This window comes from Oxyura jamaicensis (assembly GCF_011077185.1).
Source record: "Oxyura jamaicensis isolate SHBP4307 breed ruddy duck chromosome 1 unlocalized genomic scaffold, BPBGC_Ojam_1.0 oxy1_random_OJ106547, whole genome shotgun sequence".
NCBI lineage: Eukaryota > Metazoa > Chordata > Aves > Anseriformes > Anatidae > Oxyura > Oxyura jamaicensis.
This window is the reverse complement of record NW_023303230.1, coordinates 69,672-96,252: the sequence shown is the minus strand read 5'-3', so window position 1 is coordinate 96,252 and position 26,581 is coordinate 69,672. Positions and strand designations below refer to the sequence as shown.

The 26,581-nt window shown below is 58.4% G+C and overlaps 2 protein-coding genes across 3 annotated transcripts; one reads left to right on the top strand and one right to left on the bottom strand.

The window, feature by feature from the left end:
• The first annotated feature begins 970 nt into the window (after nucleotides 1–970).
• Nucleotides 971–7,483, top strand: LOC118156909 (protein shisa-8-like). Its single transcript, XM_035311128.1, is given in 8 exon segments — nucleotides 971–1,167; nucleotides 1,169–1,459; nucleotides 1,461–1,594; nucleotides 6,574–6,698; nucleotides 6,862–7,008; nucleotides 7,116–7,165; nucleotides 7,167–7,267; nucleotides 7,269–7,483. Coding segments are annotated over 8 exon segments (1,089 nt in total). The 5' UTR covers nucleotides 971–1,044; the 3' UTR covers nucleotides 7,387–7,483.
• Nucleotides 7,484–7,890: 407 nt separating this feature from the next.
• On the bottom strand, nucleotides 7,891–26,374 carry LOC118156908 (sterol regulatory element-binding protein 2-like). Of its 2 annotated transcripts, none has more exons than XM_035311127.1 (19): nucleotides 26,172–26,374; nucleotides 23,884–24,264; nucleotides 23,118–23,299; nucleotides 22,303–22,443; nucleotides 20,359–20,580; nucleotides 18,915–19,029; nucleotides 18,530–18,663; nucleotides 17,561–17,753; nucleotides 16,759–16,940; nucleotides 15,920–16,193; nucleotides 14,923–15,092; nucleotides 14,576–14,744; nucleotides 13,900–14,020; nucleotides 12,132–12,241; nucleotides 11,535–11,667; nucleotides 10,510–10,678; nucleotides 9,581–9,766; nucleotides 9,387–9,498; nucleotides 7,891–9,277 (listed from the first exon to the last, which is right to left on the bottom strand). In XM_035311127.1, exons 1-19 carry the CDS (start codon nucleotides 26,251–26,253, stop codon nucleotides 9,057–9,059), a joined length of 3,297 nt encoding a protein of 1,098 aa, XP_035167018.1. In that variant the 5' UTR covers nucleotides 26,254–26,374; the 3' UTR covers nucleotides 7,891–9,056. The 2 variants fall into 2 exon arrangements, with proteins under 2 accessions (XP_035167018.1, XP_035167017.1); XM_035311126.1 differs by having other exon boundaries at nucleotides 18,530–18,711; nucleotides 26,172–26,373.
• Between the last annotated feature and the right edge of the window lie 207 nt (nucleotides 26,375–26,581).

The window sequence follows — 26,581 nt, the reverse complement described above, 5'->3', positions numbered from 1 at the left end:
GGGGGGCACGGGGAGCCCCAGGGCAGGATGCTGGAGGGGATGAGGGGCCTGTGCATGCCCCTCACCCTGGCCACCCTCCCTCCCGTGGGGGTCTCAGCTCCCTAAGGGCGACGCTCACCAGGACTGGGGACCCCCTCTCCCCTTTCCCCACACCTCTCCCCCGGGACCCCCGTCTGCGGGGCTCGCCCCTTCCCCCCGACGCCCCCTTTCCCGCACCCAGCCCGACAGCCGCGGCCCCGCAGCTCCCTCCCGGGGGGCTGTGTTTTATTTTGGGGGGACGCCCCCCGGCAATGCCCGGGGCGGGAGGAGCGCGGGGGCCGGCGGGCGGCGTGGGGCGGCTGCCACGCGTGGTCCCCGCCCGACGGGGCGGGCCGCTCGGTGCCTGCCGCCCGGTGGCGGCGGGCCAGGGCCCGGGGCGGGCGGCAGAGGACTGGTGAAGGAGCTTCTCCGGTTTCCTCGGCGAGCCGCCACCCAGCCCCGAGCCCTGCCCGCTCCGCCGCCCCCCTTCCCTCCTCCTCCCCCCCTCCTTTCCTTCTCCTCCTCCTCCCCTCCTTTCCCGGTGCCGCGGCTTTTTGCTGCTTTTCCGATTTTTTTTTTATTTTTATTTTTTTTGCCTGTCTTCGCCCTCCCCTCTCTCCTCGCCGGAGCTCGGTGCCGGCAGCAAGGGGCAGAGGCGGGGATGGGGTCGCCCGGAGCCCCCAGCCCGCCCGGCCGCCTCGCTCCGCATCCCCGCCCCGGCCGGGGGCACCCGGGGGCTCTGCCCCGCCGCCAGCCTCGGCTCCTGCCCTGAACCCCCTTGGCCCGTTTTTTCGGGGGACGAGAAGCGGGGTCCGTCCCCTCGCACTTTGCTTCCCCTCCCCTTTTTCCTTTTTTTTTTTTTTCCCCCCTTTTTTTCCTTCCCCCTCCCCAGCCCTCTCGTCTTCTCCTCGGGGGCATCTCCGCAGCCATGGGGCTGCTCCGGGGGGGGCCCTCGCGGGGCGGGCGAGCGGCTGTAACCCCCGGGGGGGGGGACACACGGAGAAGGGCTCGGGCAGGGGGTGGGAGATGGCCCCCCGGAGCCGCGGGCGGCTGGAGCGGAGCTACGTGGTGGGCATCTGCTGCCTGGTGCTGCTGGAGCCCGGCCGGGCGTGGGGCGCTGAGCCCAGCCCGGGGGGGGCCCGGGGAAAGAGGCAGCAACGGGAGCCAGGCACCGGCGGTGGAGGACGTGGCCCCCGCGCCCACCGAGCCCAGCCCGGGAGGGGACCGCTGCCGGGGCTACTACGACGTGATGGGGCAGTGGGACCCGCCGTTCAACTGCAACGCCGGCATCTACCAGTACTGCTGCGGGACCTGCGGGTACCGCTTCTGCTGCCAGTTCAAGCCCGGGCGGCTGGACCAGAGCGGCTGCTCCAACTACGACACCCCCAACTGGGTGAACACGGGCCAGCCCCCCGCACGGGTGGACGAGCCCCCCCGAGGACCCCGCGCGGGACAGGACCAACATGATCGTCTACATCATCTGCGGCGTGGTGGCCGTCATGGTGCTGGTGGGCATCTTCACCAAGCTGGGCCTGGAGAAGGCGCAGGGCCCCCAGACGGAGATGACCGTCTCCAGGTAACGGGGCACGGCCCCCCCCGCTCGGTGTCACCCCCAAAATCTCCCCTAATCACCGTGGCTCCTGGCATGTCCCTGCACCCCCTCGGGGTGCGTGTGTGCATGGGTGTGTGTGTGCGTGGCACCGCGGTGGGACGTCACCCCCACCATGGGGACACGGGCTGCTCACCCAGGGGACACCAATGGGACGTTGGGCAGCAGCCCCTCGCCCCCTGGCTCCAGCCCCTCGCTTTTCATCTCCTTTCGGGCTCCCCTGAGAGCTGTGGCTCCAGGCAAATGCTGCTGGTCCCGTTTCTGCCCCAAATCCTGGTGTGTGGGGCAGCGTGGCTGGCTTGGTGGGGAGGGACAGGGACAGTGGCTGCGGCTCCTCTGCCCTGCTTCCCCCTCGGTGTTACGTTCCCGCAGCTCCTCTTAGGAAGCTGTTTCTCTCCCTCCTTTTCTTTTATTTTTTTCCCTTTCACTTCTTTTCCCCCTAACGATCACACTAAATGAGTTTAACACTTCTCAGCGGCTGACGGCAGCTCCAGCCTCCCGGGCGCAGCCCTGCCCCTGCGGCTCTGACTCAGAGCTGTCCCTCCTCGTCCTCCCCCCAGCACACGCGATGCACACGCGTTTGGGGACACGGACACACGGACACGGACACACGGACACGGACACACGGACACACAGAGGGGCTGGGCTCTGTGCTGGCAGGGGCAGGGCAAGGGGCCGGGGCGTCGAGCCGCAGCCCCGCGCCTTGCTGATCGGCAAGGTCTTCCCAGCGAGGACATCGAGCCTGGCAATAAACCCGTTTCTGTGCCATTTTCTTCAGGGATCTCAGCTTAAAATTAATAATAATAGGAGCAGGCAGGGCCCGGGGAAATAATTTTACCAGGACGATGTGGGAGCTGCTCTGGCTGCATCCCCCCTCTCCGGGACCTTCCCATGGGGTGCCCATGTGGGGCTGGGTGCCGCATCCCCTGCTGCGCCCCGTCCCCAGGCTGTGCTGAGCAGTGTCTGCACCCCGTGCTTGGAGGAGGCTGGCCATGGGACAGAATGGGAATGGGGCTCCCTGGGCCTTCCTGCAGTTTTTTGGGGGGATGCATGCAGTGCCCCCCCACGCACTTGGCAGGGAGCCCAGCCCAGCGTCTCTGTGTGCCCATGTCCCCCTCCCGCGTCATCTGAGGAAGCGCTGGCACCCTGACAGGATCGATACGGCCTCCGCCAGCCTCCCTGCTCCTCCCCTCCCTGGGAAGGGGGTGCTGTGCTTGGGGACGGGCAGCCCCAGGGTGCCCAGACCTGACCCCAGCTCTGTCTCCTGCCCCTCTCACCCCACCGGCCGCCGAGGGGATTTGTTTTCTGCTGGTGGCCTCGGCACCATGCTACCAAGGCCGCACATCTCCGTGTTCCCCTCCTCTTTCTCTCCTGCACGGCTGAGCCTTCCCAAGGAGCAGGGCAGCGATTCACCCCGCTCCCCATGAGCACACTTCGCCTTCACGTGGGCCCGCGCTTCCAAATGCGCAGCTCATTGCCCAGCACATCCCTTTTTCCCTGAAGCTGCTTTTTGGGACACTACCATATGGAGCAGGAGAAGGCAAGCTTCCCTCAGGTGCCTTTTTGGGACAAAACCAGGAGCCTGCCACTGCCAGAAGCCCCCAGCTGGGTGGCCCAGGGCAGGGCAGTGCCGTGGGGGCACCGACCCCTCTGTCGCGGTGTGCGCAGCCGGGCCGTGCACCACGCCGTGTCCCAGCCCCAGCTATTTCCATCCGCCTCACCCCGGCGCATGGGCAGTGCGACCTCGCGTCCTGCCCGGTGCCGCAGGTTGGAGCTTCTCATTTGCTCCTCGGGAGCTGCAGCGTGGCCTCGGGCCAGCTCCCTGTTGCACAGCCGCTCTGGTTTCCGTTCCCATCCGTCCTGCCATCCCGCCCATGGTTTACCGCTCCCAGAGGGCACTCCCCGGTGCCCCAGGATGGCTCTGGCTCAACACGGTCTGCCTTGAGCACGGCGTCTCCTCCTGCTTTCATGGCCGGTCCAGCAAGAGGTTCAGGCACCCAAAACGCTGCGGCCACCTCATCCCCCCGTCCCCGCGCCTCCCGCAGGTCCGTATGGCGGCTCCCACCAGGCGTGCTCCTTCCTGCTCGGCTCTCGCTTGGCAGCCGTCCCCATGCTCGCGCAGCGTGCCCAGGCCCTGTCTGAGTCAGGAACACCTGCCCGTGTTTTTCTTCAGGCCCCCGATCTCCAAGGATGTGGGGTCCTTTCAGGGCAGGGGGATCTGTTTGTATCCACCACAGGAGGACATCCCCCCTACATCTACGGGCGAGAGGTCTGGGGACCCTGCAGGGGAAGGAGAGGAAGCAGCTGGGTGTCCCCTTCCTTTCAGGGTCCCAAATTCCAGTCCTTGTTCTGCACCTGACCCCGATGGGTGTTCCTCTCTGGGTGATGCCCACGGCAGCAGGCACAGCGAAGACCCAGAAAAGGTGTTTGCAGGCAGCCGGTGAGCTGCCACCTGCCGCCCCAGCGCTGCGGGGGACGAGAGCAAAGCGACCCCGTCCCCACCCCCACCCACGTGTGACCTGCCCATGCACGGCACACGTGCGGCCAGGGCCACGTCCAGATGGGGGCAATGCCACTGCACTGTCACTCTGTCACCACTCCACCGCTGGCTGTGCTGCTGCTTCCTCTGGCATCTCATGGTCCCCCTGCCCAGGGCTTGCAGCCACAGCCCCATTGCGCTTTCCAGGTGTGGGGCTTGGACCCCTGGCTCCTGTTTGCGGGGGTCCAAGAGCTGCTCATCCCCCGTGCTGAGGGTTGGGGACCACCTCTGTTTCCTGCTCTGGTGGCTTCCCGCGGTGCTCGGGGGCACTGAGCGCAGTCTGCTGGCTCCTGCCGGGGAGCTGTTGCTGCCTCCTCATCTTCCCCACGGCTCCAGGACTTTCCTCATTGCTTGCTCCTGGGGCTCACACCGGGCTGGTTTTGGGATGTTGGTGGTGCCCGTTGGCCAGGTCCTCTCGGAGAGGCTGGGTTCCTGCAAGCCGGGCTGCCTGGGGCTGTCCAAAACCAACCCACCCGTGTGGCCTCGTGTGCCCAGCATCCATGGCCACGGTGGGGGATGGAGACCTCACCGGTCTGGGCGAGGGGCACGGCTCCTTGACGTTTTATTGCAGATATACAGCGCAGGTTTAAAGCTGATCCGCTGATGTCCCCCACGTTCCCCACCTTGCTCCGCACCCCGGAGCCATCTCACAGCCACAGACCTTTGGATAAGCTAAGTTAATGCAACCTGACCTTCCCCAGCCCTCCCCAAGAGCTTGCACCCCCCCAAAAAACACATCTGGTGAGCCAGAGGCACCTTGGCACCCATCCTCCCCCAGGGGCACCTCGCGTGCATGGCTTGGGGACAGGGACAGAGCCGCTCTCGCCGTTATTGTCCGGGTGACTGCGGCCGGGGGCAGGCGTGTGGAAAAGAGCACTGATGGATTTATCTGGAGAGGAAAAGTCGCAGCTAAAGCACTGCTCGAGCTTGGTAAATAGACCCGAGGAAAAAAAAAAAAAAAAAAGAAAAAAAGAAATAGGTCAAATCGCATCGGACCTCCTGGTGAAACAAGCCCGGCGAGCGGCGGCCTCCGGGGACACGTGGGGGAAGGGGGCGGTGAGCGGGCACCAGGGAGGCAGCGGCTGACAGCGCGGCAGCTCCCGCCCGTGACAGCCTTTGCCCCCGGCCCCACGGGAGCTGCTGGCCCCGTGCCCTGCCCAGCACGAGCCCCGGGCTCCCAGAGCTGCTCCGGGATGGCCCCGTGGGCAGGGGAGCAGGGCTGGGGCAGGGCTGGGGGCCAGGAGCTCCAGCAGGTCTCTGGAAGATGTGTGGGGCCATGGTGGTTTGGCTCAGTTAAAGCACTGCTTGTGATGTGGGGGCATGTGGAGAGCGGGGTGGATTGCAGTTGGGGCTTTAGGAAGAGGTGAGTTATGGGGTAGAGACGTCTCTGTGCAAAGACCAGCACTGACATAGGCTCAGGTCCCAGCTGAGGTGGGCAGGCATTGCTGGAGGCCCCCTGCTCCAGCAGGGCCACCCGGAGCAGGCTGCCCAGGACCATGTCCCGGTGGCTTTTGGAGATCCCCAAGCAGGGAGAGTCCCCAGCCTCTCTGGGTTGGCCACCCACACAGTGAAGAAGTGCTTCCAGATGTTCAGAGGGAACCTCCTGTGTTCCAGCTTGTGCCCAGTGCCTCTTGTCCTGCCGCTGACAAGAGCCCAGCTCTGTCCTCTTTGCACCCTCCCTTCAGGTACCTGTAGACATGGATAAATCCCCCCTGAGCCTCCTCTTCCTCAGGCTGAACAGTCCCAGCTCTCAGCCACTCCTCACAGGAGAGGTGCCCCAGTCCCTTCCTCAGCCTGGTGGCCCTCTGTTGGGCTCTTCCCAGCACGTATGCATCTCTGTACTGGGAGCCCAGAGCTGGGCCCAGTGCTCCCCTGGGGCTTGGGCCACCGGGGGCAGGAGGAGGCACGGGGCGGCAGCCTGGGACAGGCGTGGACGGGGTTTTGCTCAAGGTTGGGCCCGGGGACCCCCCCCCACCGATGCAGCACCAGGCGGGGGGGTTCTCCCGCACACACAGGAGCGTGGTTTCCTACCCTACGCTGCGTGTGCCCTGTTCTGGGACGGCCGGCGTGCCACGGCGTCACTGCAGCGTCCCTGGGCGCGAATGCTGAACAGGAGAGCGCTGCACCTTATGCAATGGCGTTCAATGTTTAATGCTATCGCGTACCAGGAGGGCGTTGCGAATGGCAGCACGTGCGCCGAAGCCACCTGTCCAGCCTCCTCCCCACAGCAGCACGAGCATCCCTCCCACCCCTTCCTCGGGGTCTTCCCCGCTTTGAAATGACCCCGGTGCAGGGCCCGCCACCTGTCCCTGCTGCACGCGGTGTGGGACAGGCAGAGGGGACACCGGGACGGGAGGGAGGACACAGACAGCAGGGCATCGCCTGACGTCCCTCTGCCCCTTCCCAGGACGCTCACCGACCTGCTGAAGCAGCCGGGCCACGGCCCCTCCGAGTACATCGACGGCCTCATGGGCAGCGTGCAGGTGCAGCTGGGCGAGGGGCTCACCCGGGGGTCCCCCAGGAGCAGCGCAGGTAAGGCCCCGCCACCCCCGGCCCCTTCCCCGAACATCCCCCCGGTGCTGAGGTGCCGCTGGGCGGGTGGGTGCCTGCTCCCCACTGGGGAAACGGGCACTGGGGGGGGCAGCATGAGGGGCTCTGAGTGCCCCTGAGCCCCCCACCTTGGCTCTGCCCCCAGACAAGCTGCCCCTGAACAACGCGGTGGCCAGTGCCAGCGTCCCCCCGCTGGGGCGGCCCCACAGCCACGGCAAGCACCTGCCGCTGGCGGGCAGCCTGCCCCCCACGGCTCCCGGCTACAGCGCCTACGCCACGCTCACGGCTGGAGGTGAGTGGGGACGGGGGTGTGGGGGCATGGACAGAAGGGGACAGCACCCAGGAAAACCCCCCCCCATGCCACAGGAGGGGGTGTCACCTACGTCCCTGTCCCCACAGAGAGCATCCCCGAGGATTTCTACAGGCATTTCGGGGGGCCGGAGGTGCCTCCCCCCCAGCACCCTGCCCTTCCCACACGCCGAGGGGCCGGTGCTGCCCGAGGGCTGCCCCCCGCTGGGGGCCACGAAGACCAAGGGCCCCCCTAAGCCATCGGGGGGGCTGGGAGGGGGGCCCTCAGCGTGGCCCCCGCCGGCCGGGCCCCGCCACCCCGCTGTATGGGCAGACCTCACGGCACCTCGCCACCAACAGCAAGACCGAGGTCACCGTCTGACAGCAGCCCGCGAGGAGGTGATGAGTTGCAGCCGGTCTCAGCCCACCACGAGGACGGGCAATGGACTTCACGCAGCGGCACGGTGCTGCCCACGGACACCGAGCAGCCTCGCGTCCTCCCCTTCCCCACGGCCCCAGCCTCCCCCTTGGTAATAAACACGTTGAGGTGTACGGCTTCTGCGTGGCTCAGCGGCGGCGGACAGGAGCGGGGCACAGGGGACCAGGTGGTGACACTTGACTTTATTCAGGGGGCCCAGAGCTGGGAGCCCGCCCGCCGCACCTCTCGCCGCTCTGGGCTCCAGGTGGAGGAACAGGCTTCCTTTGCATCCCTCCCGCCTGCAAACACCGAGCTACAGTATATACACACACATATAAAAAACCGTAGGGACAGACGGGCAGCGAGTTTGGAAAGAGTAGAAAAACAGGGCAAAAAGGCCCCCGGAGCGGGGGGAAAGTGCTGGGCAGCCCCCTGGCCCCACTCATGCGTAAGGGACAAGAGGAAGGCCGAGGACATCTCTTTTCCTCAGCTTCTCTGTGCCGGTTACCGAAGTACAAAACCACCCCAGGTGAAGGGAGACCCGGGGCACGAGGAAATAAGGGGGGGAGGTCGCTACAGGTGAAGAGCTGCTGTGTTTTAGTTAAAATAATAATAATAATAAAAAAAGACCAGGAAGATGAAGAGGAGCAGGAGGACACAATCCTCCCCTCAGCAGGAGCACGGAGAGGGAAACCACAGGCTGGGTTTCACAGGGACAAAGCGGGGTGCCCTAGGTGAATGGGGAGGGAGGGCAGCGCTGCACGCTCCCCCCACTTGGGGGGCACACTGCAGCATGCCCTGGGGGGAAATATTCCTCGAGCAGGGACGCGCAGGGGGAAAGGGTGCTGCACGCCTGCCGAAGGCAGATTTCCTATTCGCAGGTGGGAAAATGGCTTCAGCCACCCAGCCCCAGCCGTGGGTCCCAGGCTGCTGGGTAGGGGGCGGGGGGAAGGAGCCACAGGGGATGGGGAATTGAATAAAATAAACCATTTCTAAAAGTTCAATCCGCATCAACAAAAAGGCACGCAGACACCTCGGGGGGTGAGCAGAGCTCATTTCATCGGCCCCCATCCAGCTCCAGGCCCCAGGGGGCCCTAAGCAGCGCACTGCTTGTCACAGCTGGCCGCAGACCCAGCCCCTGCCAAAAATGGGGACTGCTGCTGCATCGTTCCCTACATTTGGTAAAATCACAAACACTCCTATAAAAAAAAGAAAAAAGCGATATAAAAACAGTACAGAAATCCGCCAGGCAGCGCTGGCCCCAGGCGATGCTCCTGGAGCACACCAGCGGGGTTGGGGCCAGGGGGCTCAGCTGGGTGCCAGGTCCCCACGCACACAGCACGAGGAGGGGGACACGACCCCGGCACAGCCCCCAGCACCGCCACCAAGCTGCTGCCAGCCCCAGCCCTGCTGTGGCACCCCAGGCAAGCGCAAATGCGAATAAAGCTGCACCTGGGGCAAGATTAAAAAAAAAAAAATGCCCTCCTGCTCCCACCCCAGCTTGATCCCACTGGCACTGCCCTAACCTAGCACTGCTTTTTTTTTTTCTGCCCCCCCTCCCTTTTTTTCCCCGCTCTTTATCCCCCAATTCATTCTTCAACTCAGAGAAGTCCGGGCTGGGGGCTGGCAAGGTGTTAGGAGGCGGCGATGGCCGTGCCCCCGCTGAGCTTGACGATCATCTGCTGGCAGTCGTTGCACGAGCGCTTGTCCCCCACCTTCTCCAGGGTGCGCGCGGCCTCGGCCAGCAGCACGGCGCGCTGGCCAGGCGACGAGAGGAAGGAGAGCGGGAGGTGGCGGCAGGCCAGCAGGATGGCCGTGGCGCGCTCCCTCTGCCCCGGCAGCGCGTCCAGCTCACCTAAGCACAAAGAGGAGACAAAAAGCTAGCAGAGGCGCTGCCGCGACACCTGGCCCTGCCGGCCATGGCTGACATGAGCAGCCCTGCAGCTCCCAGCCCCGGGGCTGACCTTGCTTGCTGCTCTGGGGCGTGCGGCGCCTGAGGCTGTGCTCCAGCAGCTGGTGGGTGCGCGTGGGGCTGGCCCCCGCCATCAGGCGCACGGTGGCCTCGTGGAGGAAGACCTGGAGGAAAGGGGAAGGTGGTGAGGGGCAGGATGCTGCGGAACCCCCTGGCTGAAAGCAGGGGCGAGGGACGAAGCCTCACCTTGCGGTACGCGGGCCTGAAGCCGTGGGCCAGCTTGCGCAGGCTGCCGAGGTCCCGCTGGAAGCCAGTGAGCTCGGAGGCCGAGGCGTGGTAGGTCTCGCCCAGAGCCTGGCTGCTGCTCGCCTGCTTCTGCCACAGGCTGGTGCGGAGGGACAGCAGCAGGTCGCAGGCCAGCAGCTGGATCACCTGCGAGAGCCAGGGGGCAGACACACGGCTTAGCGCAGCCCACGGAGGACAGCAGTGCCTCCCACCCACCCAAATCCCTTTTCCCCAGCTGTTGCTGCCCCCTAGCACCGCTCGCTATTCTGGTTGCCCTTGGGAGACTCTACCTGTGCCGTGGAAGTGGAGAGTGCCTCTGTACTGCACTGCAGAAACATTGCACAGTTACTGCCGTCACATGCAATGCAACTACAATGCACTACAGCTGCCACCCAGGAGCGACAGAAGGGACCAGAACCGTCCCCCGTATGCCGCACAGGAAGGCTCCAGCTTTCGGTAACCCTGGGGAGAAAATGAAACAAGCAACACACACGCTCAGGAATAGCACAGCACAGTCCCACTTCTGCGGGAGAGGGTTCAAGCGCTCTTGAAACAGAGCGGGTTTGACATAATGAGGTCCTTGTCTCACAGGTGTCAGCATCTTCCCCTCGGAGGACAGAGACGGAGGTTTTCCATGGGCCAATTTCAAAGTGGCCAAAAAAACAAACAAACAGAAGGGGTGACAGGTATTGGCAGCATAACGATGCAGTACTTGCAGCACTGCCCCTCCGTGCAGCGGGGAGGGAAAGCATTCAATGCCCTTGGGATGGAAAGGGAGAAAGCATTCCCCTTATTCCTATCAGACACAGGATGAGCAGAGAATGCAGACACACAGGGAAGCCTCACAGCCGCGACAGAGCACACATGGTGCCGCAGCTCCTGGCCCTTACGTTGCTGAGGGTGGTGCTGGAGGCGCCGCTGCTCATGTTCAGGCTGTTCCACAGGTGGCTGCTGGCCCTCTCGCAGTGACCCAGCGAGCTCTGCTGCCCGTCCGCCTTCCCCGACAGCGAGGCCTGCATGGCTTTGCACAGGTGGAAGGTGGCTTTCACCAGGGCGTTCCTGGAAGAGAAAGAGCGCTGCTTCCGAGCGGTGCCGTGCCGTGGTGCCATGGGGCAGCCCCAGGGGCTGAGCTCAAGCAACAGCCAGCATCAGCTGCCAGCCTCCCACCTCCAGGAGCTGAGAGATCACAGCTTCTTAGGGAGGAAGAAAAAAGATGGAAGTTGTTCCTCACCTACTCAAGCTATGCAGAGAAATGGAAGGGAACTGTCTAAGCAGCTTTCATGCGATCTGAATCAAGAAGGTGGAACTGTCTTTTCCATCAGTATGCAAGCTTTGATTTTCACAGACTCACAGAATGCTTTGGGTTGGAAGGGACCTTAAAGCCCACCCAGTTCCAACCCCCTGGCATGGGCAGGGACACCTCCCACCAGCCCAGGCTGCCCAAAGCCCCATCCAGCCCAGCCTTGAACACCTCCAGATGGGGAACCCACAGCTTCTCTGGGCAACCTGTGCCAGGGCCTCACCATCCTTTGGATGAATTCTTCCTTGTATCTCATCTAAATCTACCCTCTTTTATTAAATCATTACCCCATCCTGACACTACACACCCTGACAGGGTCCCTCCCCAGCTTTCCTGTCACCCCCTTAAGTATCGCAAGGCTGCAGTACAGCCTCCCAGAGCCTTCTGTTCTCCGCGGTCAGCAACCCCAGCTCTCTCAGCCTCTCTTCATAGCAGAGGTGTTCCAGCCCTCTGATCATCTTGGTGGTGACAGTGAGGTGTAATTAGAGCAAAACCAAAACGCCTCTAACGAAGCAATTCTGCCCCCTTCCAGTCATTCCCAGCACACAGCTGCGGTGCCAGCGGGTGGTTAGGGAAGAAGGAGCGGGATTTTGAAGTGGTACGAAGCCCACGCACTCAGACATCTCCAGGGATTTCGGCACGCGCTCCACTTCTGTGAAATGTGACCTCACAGCTGCGTCGTCCCCTCTGAGCCAGCCGATTGACATGGCAACTGCTGCCGACCACCACCTGCACACCACGTCCGGGCCTACAAAAGCAGAGTCACAGGTTGGAGGAACGGGGTGGCACCCCGTGACCCCACCACCAGGGCAGCACCACGGAGCCAGAGGGAGCCTGCAGACCAAGCCCACCTCACAGGGATGCAGCTGCTGTGCTGGGGGAGCATGGAGCCCCTGGGCAGCAAGCAAACACCCCACATCTGACCATGGGAGGAGGTTGGGATGCTGAGACTGCACCTGGTCAGCAAGGACTTGGCCAGAACTCCCCCTGCCTGCTTATCTAGAAACCCCCCAACTTCCCTCCCGACAAGGATATGCACTCGCCACCCCCAACCATCATTTCCTGCATTTATGGAGCATCCCCTCAAAACCCCCACTCCGCCCCAGACTGCGTTTCTGCCGCGCCTGGAGCTTGGGAGGTGGTGGGGACGGAGGGGACGGGTATCAGCAGCAGTTCCTGCAGCAGGCAGGGCTTCGGTTTGGGCAGACCTACCCAGGGCTGACTTGAGCACAGAGTTGCTGGCAAAGGGTGGTGCTCCACTTCCCATCGAGTCCAGGAAAGAGTTGAGCAATTTCAGGTACTCCATCGCGCTGGAGAACTCGCTGAAACAAGAAGCAAGGCAGAGCTTCGCTGTGACATCAAGGAGGAGACACCAAAGCCTGAAGGTGTTTGTGAGCAGTCGGTGAGCTTTTTAAACAAGCCCGGCAGGCGGAGGCCGAAATTTCAAGCTCTGCAGGTAACACAACGCTGTTGGACCTGAAGAGAGCTCCCAGGGAGGGGAAGTGCACAGACCAGTTCAAGGAGCACCACCAGCAGATCATCCTGGCGAGGCGCCTGCAGGGATCTCACCGCAGCTACAGAGCTGCTGCCGCTCTGGGCACGCTCTGGACTTTTGCTCCCCAGTTAGGGCACAGCCTGCTCCCCCGTCCCTAAGTCCTTGAAAACGGTGGCACCACTGTCATGGGGGGGACTAGTCTGAGCCCACCGAGAAGATTAAAGCATGTAATACACTTTTCAAGTGAAAGATGATCCACGTTAGCACTTTGCACCCCACGTTCTACAAACACTGAAGAGAAGCTGCCAGCATCCCCTCCAGTGCCTCGCATCTGCTGACGGACATGACATATGTTATGAGTTGATTACAGGCTCCCTTTCAATCACTGCCTCCACGAGGCTGAACGACGCTCCTGCTAGTGACTATTTGCATATATGCAAATGTATGTGAATGCAAGTGACAATGCATTCACAGTGCTGGTCAGAGAAAGTGGCGTATGTGGCAACGATCTGATTTCCTTGGACATGCTACAGAGGAGGAGCTTGAGCTCCTGCCCCTAGAGGGAGAAGAACGGCTCGCTGTGTTAGGTAAAGACAGTCCTTGCAGGGACAAGACAGGACTTCCACAAGTATACTGACAACCCACGTCAATCATCCGAGTCCTCCTACCTTTTCTCACCACCCGCAGCATGTGATCACAAGCAATTGTACTGTGCAAGCAATTAGACTGAACTGCTGCTCACTGTCTGCAACTACGCTAGAAAACAGATGCAAGATTGAAAATAAAGCTAAATGCACACAGTTTTCTTACACGTACAGAGAAGATAAGTAACCTTCCCACCTAAGGCGTTTGCCCCCGCTCTTCTGGGAGACGTGGCGCAGCACAAAGGGCTGCTCCGATCCCTGCAAATTTTCATTTTTCCCATCGGGCGAGATCGCTTGGCAGAAGCCAACGACAATTTCAGCCAGCATCTGCTCTCCCACTCCTGCCAGCGGTTAGTCTGATTTTTCACTGCTGGTAAACGCGGCACTTCGTTCAGTTACGAAAACACTCTCATGCGTAACGCGGGGAGCCAGCTGGGTCACTCTCTAACATGCCAAGCTTTTATTTCTCTACAGCCTTGGACACATGCTCTGGTCAACCCAAGTGATAGGGGCATGCTAATTTTAGTGTCTCTGAACATTGTGCTCTCGGCAGAGAAAGTGCCGCCCGGTACAAGAATCGATCAGGACTACACCAGCCAGCAGCAGAAATCCCCACTACAGCTGGTAACGAGTCAGAACTGCACCTGTGAGTTCAGAGGTTTTCATACCAAGAGGCAGAGCTCACCCTGCTGATAAGCTGTGGTGGTCAGGTTCAGCTTGCCATGTCAAGCCCTGGTTAAAGACTAACCACTCCGCTTGCCTCAGAGCACTCAGTTCACAATCATCTGCTCGGTTTTCAGAGTCTACAGCTCCCATAGCAGTCCCCAGCACAGGCGCTTACCACTGCTCCTCCTCCTCTTGGCCCACCACCTCTTTCCTAGTCTGAGGTTTCACAAGTGAATCCACAGCTCTCTCCAGCAGGTTCTCACAGAACGCCTGATGAACTTGTGCAATGGGATCCGCTACAGAGAAAGAAAACAAACCGTTTTTCTTATCTGCAGTGACAGCCACACCTCCTGATACACACAAGGGCAGCTATAAAGAAGAACCGCATTTTAGGAGCGAGAGGAAGAGCGGTAGAGGGAAATTCCTGAGGGAATTACTGCAAAGACTTCTGAAGACTGAGTTCTGAAGGCCTTTTTAATGACAGGTTTTACTAATTATCAGCTAGTTACAGGCACAGCCCTTGGCCGAACACCCCTGCGCCACTTCAGCCACCCGGTATAAGAGCGATGATGCTGCCCTAGGTGAGCTGCACCTCCACCACCCCCAGTTAACCCGCCTGGGTTCTGCTCCAGCAGACACAAGCACCCAGGAATGACACGTCCAGTAACACGCACAGGGACGAGCCAGCTCCTGCGGTCCCAGACACCTTCCAGCTCCACAGCCCCTCCTGCCCACACGCAGGAGAACGCCCTCAAGCGAGACACCTGCTTGGGTGCCAGAGAGCACAGAAGCAGAGGCTCCCAGGGCAAACAAAGCGCAGGTCACACAGCCAGAGCACGAGCGGCTCTCACCAGGGTTCCTCTGGGTGCAGTACAGGCTCTCCTTGGCAGCAGACTTCACCGTCCAGCTTCGCTCCACAAAAAACTTCTGTCCCAGGGGGTGGCACAGCCAACGCAGCGAGTCGGGGATGGCGCTGCGCTCCGAGCTGCACAGGCTCTGAGCCTGGCTCAGGAAGTAGCTCTAGGGAAGGGAGAGACGAGGGCTGAGAACAGCACCCAGGGAAAGACGTGCCACCAGGGACCAGGGCTGCAGGCTGCGGAACGGCGGCGCTAATGGAGGCGCTGTGCCTGCAGCAGAGCCAGCTCGCAGCCCTTCCTGGAGCTCTGCCTGGAGGCAAAGAGCACACACGGCCACTCACCGCCAGGAAGCCCAGCTTGCCCCCGCAGCGGGTCTTCAAGCCAACCGCGGCCGTCAGGTGGATTTCGGCCATGGTGCTGGGGGGGATCTTTTCTTCCGCACACTCGGCCAGATTCACGGCGCACAGGGCCATGTGCAAGCCAGAGTAAGCGGAGCTGGAGGGAAGTTTACCTGCACCAGAAGAGAGAGGAGAATGGTTAAACTGAGGCACGCGAGCACCAGCTACTTGATAACAACGCAGCTGATACCAGAAGTCCCACACCTGTCTGCATTCCCACAGAGTGGCTATAATCTTCCCTCCACAGATACCAAGGGTGACATTCACAGCTTTGCTTCTGCAAGAACGCCCTGCAGAGCTAAAAACTTCCCCCCAGAACAACACAGTAAGTTTTGTCTCACTACATTCACCACCATCGCAGAACTGCACTCCTTTGCAGTCCACACCCCTGCAGAGATCTACACAGACACTCTTAAATACAAGAGTGTTTCATTGTGGTCCATGGTGGCATAACTACAACTTACACAGCAAGATTAGGAAGTTCGGAAGTTTAACCTGGATTTCTGACGGGCTTGTAGCCTATTATAATTACAAATCAGTTTGCCAAGGAAGCAGCAAAAACAACTGTTCTCAAGGAACATTCAAGCACTTCCTCAGTACATGTGCACATGCCCAGGTTTTCGGAGCGCATCAACACCAACTGGCCATCTGCGCCTTGCACAGCTTCAGAAATTTGACTTTTTTCCAAACAATTAACCCCAGTTCCTGCTTCCACATCACATTCCCAAGTGACAGGACTGAAACAAGCGGCAGAAAATGAGTGGATTCAATCGACTGCTGCTTGGGACGGACCCTAAGCCACCTCTGCAGACTGGTGAAGATGTCACTGGACACTGCTGTTGCTTCAGCCACTCCTGCAGAGCCTTTTCTTTGCGGGAGCAGCCCTGAGCTTCCTCATTTAGTTCAACGAGGCTGGTGTCTCTGTCCTCTCAGTCCCTACCTGTTATGTGGAGCTGGTGGAGCTTGTGATAGGCTAGAGCTGCATCCCGAGCGCTGGTCTTGGCCTCGTCCTCAGAGCCCGCCGTGGCCTCCCTGGCCCGCCACTGATGAGAGGTCCTCTTCAGCAGCCACCGCACCAGCGCCAGCTTCTGCAGGCTGTAGCGGATCACGTTCCACGACAGGCTGCACGCCAGGTCCAGGCGGGAAGCCGGCAGCGCCCGGCCCAGGACCGACAGGCAGGTCTGCAGGTTTGATGCTGCCGCAGCGAAATCCCCCTGCAAACATCACAGCCAAAGGTGAGGCAACAAAAAGCACCACCACAGGCACACTCTGGGACCTCCTCAGCACTGGGAGCAAGGCAAACTGATGTGCAAGCTAGGGAAACGTCTTCAGATGAGGAAAGTCACCATAATCCCAGTAAGCACGAGGGCAGCTTACACCAGCTTCAGATCTAGCCCAGCTGGTAGCTTCCGCTGAGCTACCGTCAAAACACGCCCGCGTTACAAAAAAGACACTCTCCAGCACCGACTGTTTGCCAGAATCGGGACAGGAACCAAAACCCTGCTTCCAAAGACTGCCACAAGACGCAGCAGCAAGGCGCAAGGACAGAACCCAGGCGGCTCTAACCACCCCGATGCCCGTGCCTCACTATTTCAGGCCGAGGGAGAGCAGCAACCTGCTCAAGACCAACAAGTTCCACTGACTTCCCAGAAAATCGGGCCGGCTACCATCCAGAAATGCCACATTCTTGCGAGTATCAGGCACTGCCCCCTTAGGTCACATTTGCCCATGCCCCCTCCTGCAGGACTCGTTTGATGCGGAACGAGGAGTCAGCCCTACCCGTGCCAAATCCAGGTCTGCCTGCTTGCGGTGCCTCCAGAACGTGACCGACGATCTCGAGTGCAGCCGGGTCACCGGCTCTCCGTGCACGAGGAGCTTCACGAACACGCTCAGGACAATCACACCGTTCACGAGCCACAGGATCAGCGTGGGCATCATCCAGCCAAACCACCCGCCGGCATCTGCAACGGGCATCCCAAAAGGAGAGTGAGAAGTTGATCTGCACACCAAAAGCCTTGCAACAGGAGGAGCGCAGGCTCACCCAGACCAACAAGGATGTATTGCTCTGTTTGCAAAACCTGATGCTACAGGTGGAATGTTAATCAGAAAACACCTGCATCGACACCTCCTCATCAACTCCAAGCCCCGACATTCCTAACCAAATCACAACTGTTACTTTTACAAGACTGTTTTACAAAAACTGAGTCAGCACTTCTAAAATTACCTTAACGTGAGACATTCTAGGAAAGCTATCAGATCCACCCATGGGTATTCAATACCTCAGCGTCATTTTCCAGGCTTAATTAAGTTTACAAAGCACCACTGAAGCACGTTGACCAGCTGGGGAAGTGACAAGATGCCTACAGGATCTCCCACGCGCACCTAAGCTCCTCTAAATTGCAAATGGTCTGGAGTAAGCACATGAAACAAGCCAATTTCAACACCTTACAGCAGCACGTTTCTGAAGTAATTCTTCAGGCAATCCTTATTAAGTTATAAGAATCAGTTAGTTGCCTTAAAAACAAACTAAAGGTGAAGATGCCTCAGAGAGATCCCAGCTCATAGCACCCTAACTCGTTACCTGAATCAATGGTCAGCATGCTCCTGCCAGAGCCATGGCGCACGAGGCTGTCAGACTCTGGGCTTCCTCGGGCATCCAGGAGGGAGGTTAGAGGATTGAAGGAGAGGCACAGGAACGTGAGGGCACAGAGGAGGATTCGAGAGCGGTCCACCATACCAAGGGCCACAGGAGGAGAGTCCGGCTCATCTTTAACCTTCAAAGAGTTTGTAGTAGAGAGAAAAAAGGAAGAAAAACTGCTTAGTATTATTTAAAACAAAAAAAATGCTTATGCAAAGGGAGGGGTAGGGAAGAAGGAAAGAGAACAAGTTTTAACATTTGTTTAAGACCAAGATCAGTAAGAACTCTGGCAGAGCTTGCCCTAGCTTAGTAAGATAAGGCTGAAGTACCAGAGTGCCTTCACATTCCTTCTGCTCCCAGTCATTCCAGTTACATTAACTGGATCCCTGCTTTAGGCCAGGACTCATTTTCTCTTCTGAGGGTCTCCCTCAGGACCCAGTTCTTCTGTGATATCCACAAAATGAGCCCATCAGCTGAAGGTAGCTAACAGATTCCTGTAACTGTGGTTATTCACAGTCCCATTACCCACAGCTGAGGCCATCATTCTTTTTCAAGTTCTCCTGCTGTAATCACAGGACATCTCTTGAGAGCCGTGGGCCGTTTTGGGTCATGAGTCTGGGACTCATTCACCATGAGTCCACAGAGAATCTTCAGGAGCTAAAGTCCAATCTAAGCTCTTGTGGCAGCTACAGTATGGTTCAGACAATAAAGCTCAGGAAATAGTCTCAATCATTAAAAAAATAAAACACATCCATACACCTTCCTCATCCTTCCAATGCATCTCTGACACCTACAGCTCTGCTTGGCAGATGTCTGCTGGCTCCATTCTTGAGAATTAGGAGAATTCAAACCCTGGCCCTTATGTATCCCTGAAGCAGACACCTTGAATTTGATGAATCTAGTCACAAGTACCTTCGCATCATCAAGCAGTGGGCTTCCCGGCTCTGAATCGATGGAATAGGGAGAGAAGCCAGCCTGGGATCCCGAGTCAGAGGCCGGAGGAGACATCAGGAGAACGTTCTGGTTGAAGTCATCTATCTTCAGGTCTGCATCATTATCAACCAGACTGCTTAGGTCAATGCCCTTCAACAGCTCTGCAAGAATCAGAGCGCATTATGCACATGTTTCTCGATCCTGCGTCCTGCCAGCCTCGCTCAGACTGGCTCTGCCCTTGCAGGAATACTGGCCACCATCACCACGGTTTGCACCCGTCTACTTTTGCCAATGACAAGAAACTGCAAGAGGCAGCCTACATCCCTGCTGACCGCCTCCCCCCTGCACAGCCCCCACAACTTACTGTTTTTCTGGTTAGCCAGCTTCAGAACCATGTTCTCCTGCCTCAGTTTATGGTTGGCCTGTTGCAGATATTTAATGTAATCAATGGCTTTTCGCAGGACACCAGACTTGTGCATCTGCAAGGAATTCAGACAAGCAGAACGCAGTTCATCCTCTGAGCTTCCAAAGGCTCACTCGTGCTCAAAAGGGTACCACAGCCCTTCACACCATGAGTACAAACAAAAAGGTGTTGAGAACCTCTTGGCAGCAGCAAAATAAATAAATAAAACAAAATAATGGCAAGGTATCTTACTTTGAAAGGCACACCAAGGACTGGACAACAGGACTCACGTCGTCATACCTGGGATCTCTCTAAGTTTTTATTTAAATTCTCTCTGAGAAGAGAGAGCTTTATTTAGGACCCAAGTTGTCAGGTTTTTTTTTTGTTTGTTTGTTTTTAAGACAGAGTGGAAACAGATAATCATTCAAATTATGAGAGTTCATGTCTTGACTTCCAACAGAAATATCACAGCTTTGAAATGAATGAGTGTCTCTCTTCTGGGGCGGAGCAAGCTGCTGCCAGTTAACCATGGTTAATTGAGATAGCATGGTTTAACTGAGATAACCAGTTCTCTCTCCGCCTCTGTCCTTTGTCCATCCCCATGAAAATACACACTTCCAGAAAAGGCTGACAAGTCTAGCTTGGAAACACAGCCCTAAAGTACTTTGAAGCCACTTTACATAACCAATGTCAAACCTAAAGCTTCCACCCAGCAGCAGAAGGTGACTTCACCAATGCACATGCTTGTGGAGGCCATGCGAGCACGTGGGTGTCAGGAACACCACGGTTCTGCCAAGATGGGAAACGTGAAGAGCACAGCCCTGAACACAGGTCACAGGTGGTGCAAGAAAGTTTCTATTGTTTGAGTGAAAAGGAGCTTTTACAACTCCATATCTACTGGAATCCAGTTGGAAAGCTCTGTGCAAGACACTGGTATAGATTTTATAGCAGCATTCAACCTTTCTTTTTTTTTTTTAAACCGTAGCAAACAGCAACAGAAGCCAAACAGCAACAGAAGCAAAAAATCCTCATCCCTGCTTCCCTACTGCAGTTACAAGGAAAATGAAATGTAAACCATGCAAGTTCTGGTTTAGCAGAATTATCAAGACATTCACTTTGATATTCTGCATAGAGGACCTATTTAAGCTAGGCCTAACGTAAGCTGTACTTTATGTGTTTGTTCGTTCTGGTTTCCAAGAAACAGTACTGCTAGCACAACATTTTACAGGTGACCTTTCCTGAATACAATTATCAGGCTTTCCGTTGCACAAGTATTCCACAAGAGTCTTATCCCAATATCCACACGCACACCACTATCAGCAGTACGCACCCAACTGCTCCATTGGGAAGAGCAACAAGCACCTGAGGACACAAGTATTCATGACACCAGGTTCCACATCTTTACCTTGGCATCCGTCCCCATAATGAGGTCCTTCAGCTCAATGATCTTATCGTTTATAGATGACCGATAACGCTTCTCAATGATGTTGTGAGTTGTTCTCCTCTCTCCTTCTTTAGGTGGATCTGGTTGCTTGACACCCCCAGGAACTTGTTTGATAGGCACCTTTTCTTGTCCCATCATCACCGGCATCGTGGTCAGAATGGTCCCATTGCTCCCGACGAGGGTCTACAGGGACAAGTGTCAATAGCAGTTAGCTGATATACATGAGATTTACGATGGTCAGAGCAAAATGAGTAAAAAGAATCAGGAAGAGTTCACAGAGCTCAAAAACAAAGAGGCAGACCAGTGTCTCCCTATGTTCTTTAGCTGACATGAGCACTCATATGGCAGCACCAGAAAAACCACCCACATTGCCTCCCATGGTAAAAGGATCTCTTCTTCTCCAAGGATATCATCACCCCAACACCCTTTCATCAATACCATGCTCTTTTCATCCACTAACTAAACAGAGAAATGGACCAAGGTTTTCCTGCTGCTCGAATCCTTCTGCCCCACCTCTCCAAATCCACCTCTTCCGTGGACAAAGGAAGTTGTTAGACCTTCAACAAGCAACGCCACCTCTGAACCAATACTGTTAGAAAGGTTCTGACTGCAGAAAGACAATTCGAGTTAGATTAAATGAGGAAAAAGTAGATCCCTAACGACCTTAAGCTACAAAAATGCCTTAAGATGAGAAATCAAGGCAACGAGCGTTACACACTGGTGTGAAGAGTTTGGACGTGGTCACCTAAGTGTAGACAGAGCATCTCCACCAAACCGAAGCAGCATGTGCTCCACAATAAATGAATCCCACCAGAACGCTTGCACAGCGGTGCTTCTAGGACTGTCAGAGTAAAGAAAATAATTTAGACTAAAACTAGCAAAACAAGATCGGGAAGGGTACAACTGGCCTCTAAAGTACACCCAGGATCAGAGAAGCTGTTAGGGAGAGGAAGAGTTATTTACACTAAAAGTCAGACGGACAGAAACGAGAATAAAGTAGCCACAGGGAAATTTAGGAACAATTTTGACTCTGAAATAGTCTTCCACCTGGGATAGTAGAAATTAATTCAGTTTCATTTCACTTATTTGTCAAGTTTCAGCTTAAAGTCTTCCACCTCTCCTTGGATAATCTCCAGGAAATTTCAGTGTGTTCAGAGCGCTTTGTGGATTGCGTGTCTGTCAGGCACAGTCACATAAACCTCACCTCCCCGTGGAAGTGCCGCCTAAGAGCGAGCAAATTGACCATTTTAGCCTGGCTGCCAACAAGTACACAACAAGCCTACTGTGTTACGTGGAAGTCTTCAGTCCGGACTTGCAAGATTATCTGTCTCCAGCAGTAAATATTTGAACAGAAGGATCTCTGCAGAACGCACAGGACCGTGATAAAAGCATCTTAGGGGGCACAAGTTTCTCCGAGTGAATAACAAGTTATGGCCCTGAAGCACAGGAGCCATCTTGAATGACACCGAATCCTCGGTGCAAATGCCCTTTGAGGAGTAGTTTAATTAGTTTTTATGTTCAACACACTGCTATTAGTTGCTACTGAGGGAGAAAAGAAGGTCCACAGCTATTCCAAGCCAGTTACCTTTCAGCGTCTCCCACAGAGGTTAAAAACCGCATGGAATTCTTGGGTCATACTCTTCTCCTTGTAATTCCACAAAAAGGTAAACAGAAATGTGCCCTTGGTCTGTGCTTACTGGCCATGGGAGGCTGCCAAAAAATGTACAATCTGTGTATTTAGCCTTGGCAGAAGCAGGGTATTACTCACTTTGGACACGACCAGAGCAGCGCTTGGAAACCCTCCCATCCGCATCACTGATGAACGCTAAAACCCAGCCCTCCTCCTCCAACCAGAGGGAGTAACGCCAGGAAGGGGAAGAGGAGAAAACACGTTCAGGGTGGTACCTGCAGAGCTGTGGTCTGAATAGGAGTGGTGAGCGCTGTGAGCGCTGGATTCTGCACCGCAGCCATAACGGGATTGCCATCCGCCTTCAGGGTGGTCAAGACGAGGGAGTCCGTCTTTATGATCTGGGGCTGGACCAGAACCTAGGCGGAAACAGCCGCGGATGAAGGGACGAGTAGGCACACGTCCCTCTGCTGAGCTTGGTACTCAGAGGCAGGTGATGGCAGAGTTGTAATACCGCATCTCAGAGGGGGAGCAAGGAGCAGGAGCGCTCTGCATTTCTTTCACCTCGCTCCCTGCATCGCCGGGATGGGTTTAGGACGTGCCAGAACCTGGTGCAAACCCTCAGAACGAGAGGGTCTGAGCAGGATGTCAAGCAGATCGAAAACGACAGTTATTTTGCCAAAACCCAACTTGCACTTCCTTTTTCGAGTACCTTGTCGGTGCTCACATATAAAGAACGTTACAGACAGCCTAATATGGTTCAACCAGAGTAATTTTTCCATGTGGAGCATCCCCTGGCCAAAACCACTTTTATCTGACACAGAAACACGAGGCTTTGGCCCTCACACGTGTTTTAAAACAAAATCATATGAGGGCGTAACACCAAAAAGGTGAAATAAACCGCGGTGGAAGAACCGAAACAAAGCATTCCTTTACTGTCAGTCTCTTAAAAAGCGGCACTGGACTTGAAAAAGAAGCAGCAGGACAAAAGGAAGCAGGGAAAACTCAAAGGAAGCTCATTTAAATGAGGTTTCTCCCCGCAGGGCCGTCCCGGCCGTGCCCACAGAAGCACCCCGCTCACCCCTGCACTTACCGGGACCTGCTGGACCTGCGGCGCAGCCACCGTCTGAACCGTGGCCGGCGCCAGCGTCTGGATGGTGCCGCCGGCAGCCTGCGTCAGCACACGCTGCGCCTGCACCGCCTGCACCTGCTGCTGGATGGCGACCGGCTGCACCTGTGAGGACGTCACCAGGCTCTGCACCTGAGGCTGGAGGACTGCAAAGCAGGGGAGAGGTCAGGAACGGCCCGCGAACGCCCAGGTCCCGATTTTGGAGGGTGTAAATGCTCCCTGATTCACTCCTCCTCTTCCCAGAGCTTCTCCACAGGCAGTGCCCGTCTAACGCTTCCCACAGGCTGGTCAGAACCCAGCTCCTGCGAGAGGATGCTGCACCTGGAACAGCAGCTTCCCAGGACGCACAGAGCATCAGCTGAGAGAAAACGAAGCCAAAGCCCTGCGGGTCTGGCAGCTCAGGGCCCATCACCTCTGTTATGTTGCACAGCACGCCTAACCAGCACCTCCCTGCTTGGGTCTTGGTGGGTCCAACCCAGCCACAGGAGATGGCCACAACACAGGACACCAAGAGGTGGCACAAGACGATTTACAATCTCCTTTACGAAAGCTGCTCATGCTCACTCAGTCAAAGCCACATATGCAGGGGAAGAAACACCCCCCAGACCCTGCAGGAGACAGATCTTCAGGCTCACCCCGGCCAAGGATACCTGTGGGGCTCTCTAAGCCTTTTGCTGCAGACACAAGAGCCGTGCACGTGCTGCGAGCACTGCCCTGCCCCAAACCCTACCTTGGAAGCTGGTGGCTGTGTTCTGGTAAATGACGGGCTGCTGGATGATCCTGGTCTGGGGCGCGGAGCTGAACGTGGGGGCGATCATCACCGTCTGCTGCTGGAGCTGCGGCTGGAGCTGGGGCCGGGGCTGGAGCAGCGGCGCCGGGCGCTGCGGGGGCACCTTCACCTGGACGCTCTGCAGCTGCGGGGAGGCGGCGGGCGGTGGGAAGGGCTGCAGGGGCGCCTGGCTGTACGGGCGCGGAGGGTCCAGGGTCCCGCTGCCGCTACTGCTGCTGGTGGTGGTGGTGCTGCCGCCGCCGCCCTGGAAGGTGCCGCACAAGGGATCCGAAAACAGGTCCGGGAAGTCCCCCGCCTGGTTGCTGACAAACTGCAGCATCTCTGCAAGGAGGGAAACGCTCGGTGCATTTTTATTGCATGAATCACTGGGGCAGGACTCACACAGAAGTGCCCGCACAGAAGGGAGCCGCGGGTGCTTCCGAAGCTCCAGAGACAGCACAACGCCAGCCTAACACCACCAGGCAGGAGCCAAGAGGCGGCCAGCGACTCAGAACAAAAGGCAGAACGCTCCGACAACATTTTCCAGGACTTCAGGATCCTGGCAGGGACTAGAACGTAAAGCCACCTCTCGTATATTGAGAGGGTCACCACCTAGTCCAACCCCTGTTCCAGTCCAGCGCTATGGAAGGAAGAAAACGAGCAGCTCCATGTAGGAGCCGTTCTCCCACCCAGCCTCCTTCAGGGTGCTTTCACGTCACCCATCTCTCCTTCCCTACTGAGCCCCAGCTGGGAAACAGAGAGGTGTGGATAAAGGTTCATCTTCACTTTGTTTCACTTTCAAGTTTATGGGAAAGGAGGGGGGAAACACGCTGAAGAAAACAATGCTTCACAGAACTTTAGCAGAGAAATGTGTGCATATGTCTAAGCCATCAGAAAAAAAAACACTTATTTTTTTATTTTTAAATATATCGCCTGTTCACCCCTGGGCTGTAACAACTGCACAGCAGTTTCTCCCCATCCCACCTTCCCCAGCACGTTACCAGGCCGACTCCGAGAGGCTTCCACCACCTCGCTGTAACTGCCCCACGGGGGAAGGAGATCATCGTTTGAGACCGAAGCCTCCTCTTCCCCGTTTAATCCGGTGTAAGGGGATTATGCCCCGTAAGCCACCTGAGCGCTTCCTTTATCCTTCCCCACCCCAGGATCCGGCCACGAACCACGGCCCCTCCGTGGCTTCTCTGGACACAAGGACGCGATGGGGGGCTCACAGCCGAGCGCTCGGCCGCGGGTAGGGAGGGGAAAGCAGATTGTGGTTACTCTGAACGGCCTTCACACGACGCCTTGGTAAACTCGGACACGGCGCTGCCACAGCGATGGGGCTGCCTTTGGATGGATGCGGGGTGGGTATCGCACAGCGGGTCTTCACCCCAGACCGGGAGCAGCTGGGACCACCCGAAACAACCCTCGCCGTGATAAACTTGCCAATTCCCCCAGCGCCGTGCTTTGCCGGCCCCTCACTTGATGGCACTGCTATTTCGCGATCAGGTGGCGCTACCGCCAGCAGGAAACAAACAGAAATCAGGCGAGATCTGCCCTGGAAGAGACTCGGCCCGTGCTCCGGAGCCTGGCAGCTGCAGTGTTACAGAGCCCAGGGAATCCACCAGCTCTGCCCCCACGCGCGGGATCGCATCTTCAGGGGCTGCTAGCTGCACGGTGGGGCTGAGCCCACGCTCTGCGGGGTACGAGAGCTCTCTCGGCAGCAACACAAGGAAGGCAAACCCCCAGCTCCCGGACTCTCCGTTTAAAGCCTGCGTTTGGCGCACGGGAGCTGCGCAGCTTCGCAGGGCGGCTGCTGGGGGCTGGCTGGGGACACACCGGGCTGACGGTGCACGGGGGTCCCGCCCCCGACCGGAGCCGAGGCAGGGCCGCGGAGCGCAGCCCCAGCCGGGCCCGAGGCCGCACGGCGCCCGGAGGGGCCGCGCCTCTCTGCCCGCCGCCGGTTTCCTTGGCCCGGCCCGGCCCGAGGTGAGGGCCCTGCGCCAGCCCCCGCCGCCCCTCCCGGGGGCTGCCGCACCCGGAGGCCGCTTCCGCGGGGCTCCGGGCCCGGCGGTGCCGCCCGGGAGGGGACCCCCGGGGGAGGCGACCCCGCTGCCCGTCCCCGGGGTGGGGACGGGGCGGGGACGCGGCGGCTCCCCTCAGCCCCCCGCCCTCAGCCCTCCTGCGGCCGGGCACGGCACCGAGCCGCCCTCCCCCCGCGGCACGGGGCTGCGGCAGCCCCCGGCCGTTACCGTCGATGTCGCCCAGCGTGAGCTCGTCGCCCAGCTCCGTCAGCGTGTCCATGCCGTCGGCGCCCAGCTCGGGGCCCTCCATGGCCGCGGCCGCCCCCCGCCGCCGGTGCCGGCCCGTGCCCGTCAGGCGGAGGCTGCCGGCTCGCGCCGCCGTCCCGCCGCCATCTTGGCGCGCCCCCGGCCGCCCCCCACGCGTTGTCAGTGAGACCAGGGCGCCGCCGGCCAATGGGCGCGCGCGGCGGCGCGTGGCGTGAGGGCGCGTCACCGATCAGCAGCTGCGATTAGCATGCGGGGCCACGCCCCCCTCGTGAATATTCAAAACGGAGGGGGCGTGGCCCCGCGCGGCAGGGCGCGCCACCCCGCGCCGGGCAGGACACGCGTGGGGCGCCCGCGGGGCTGGCCCCCGCCCC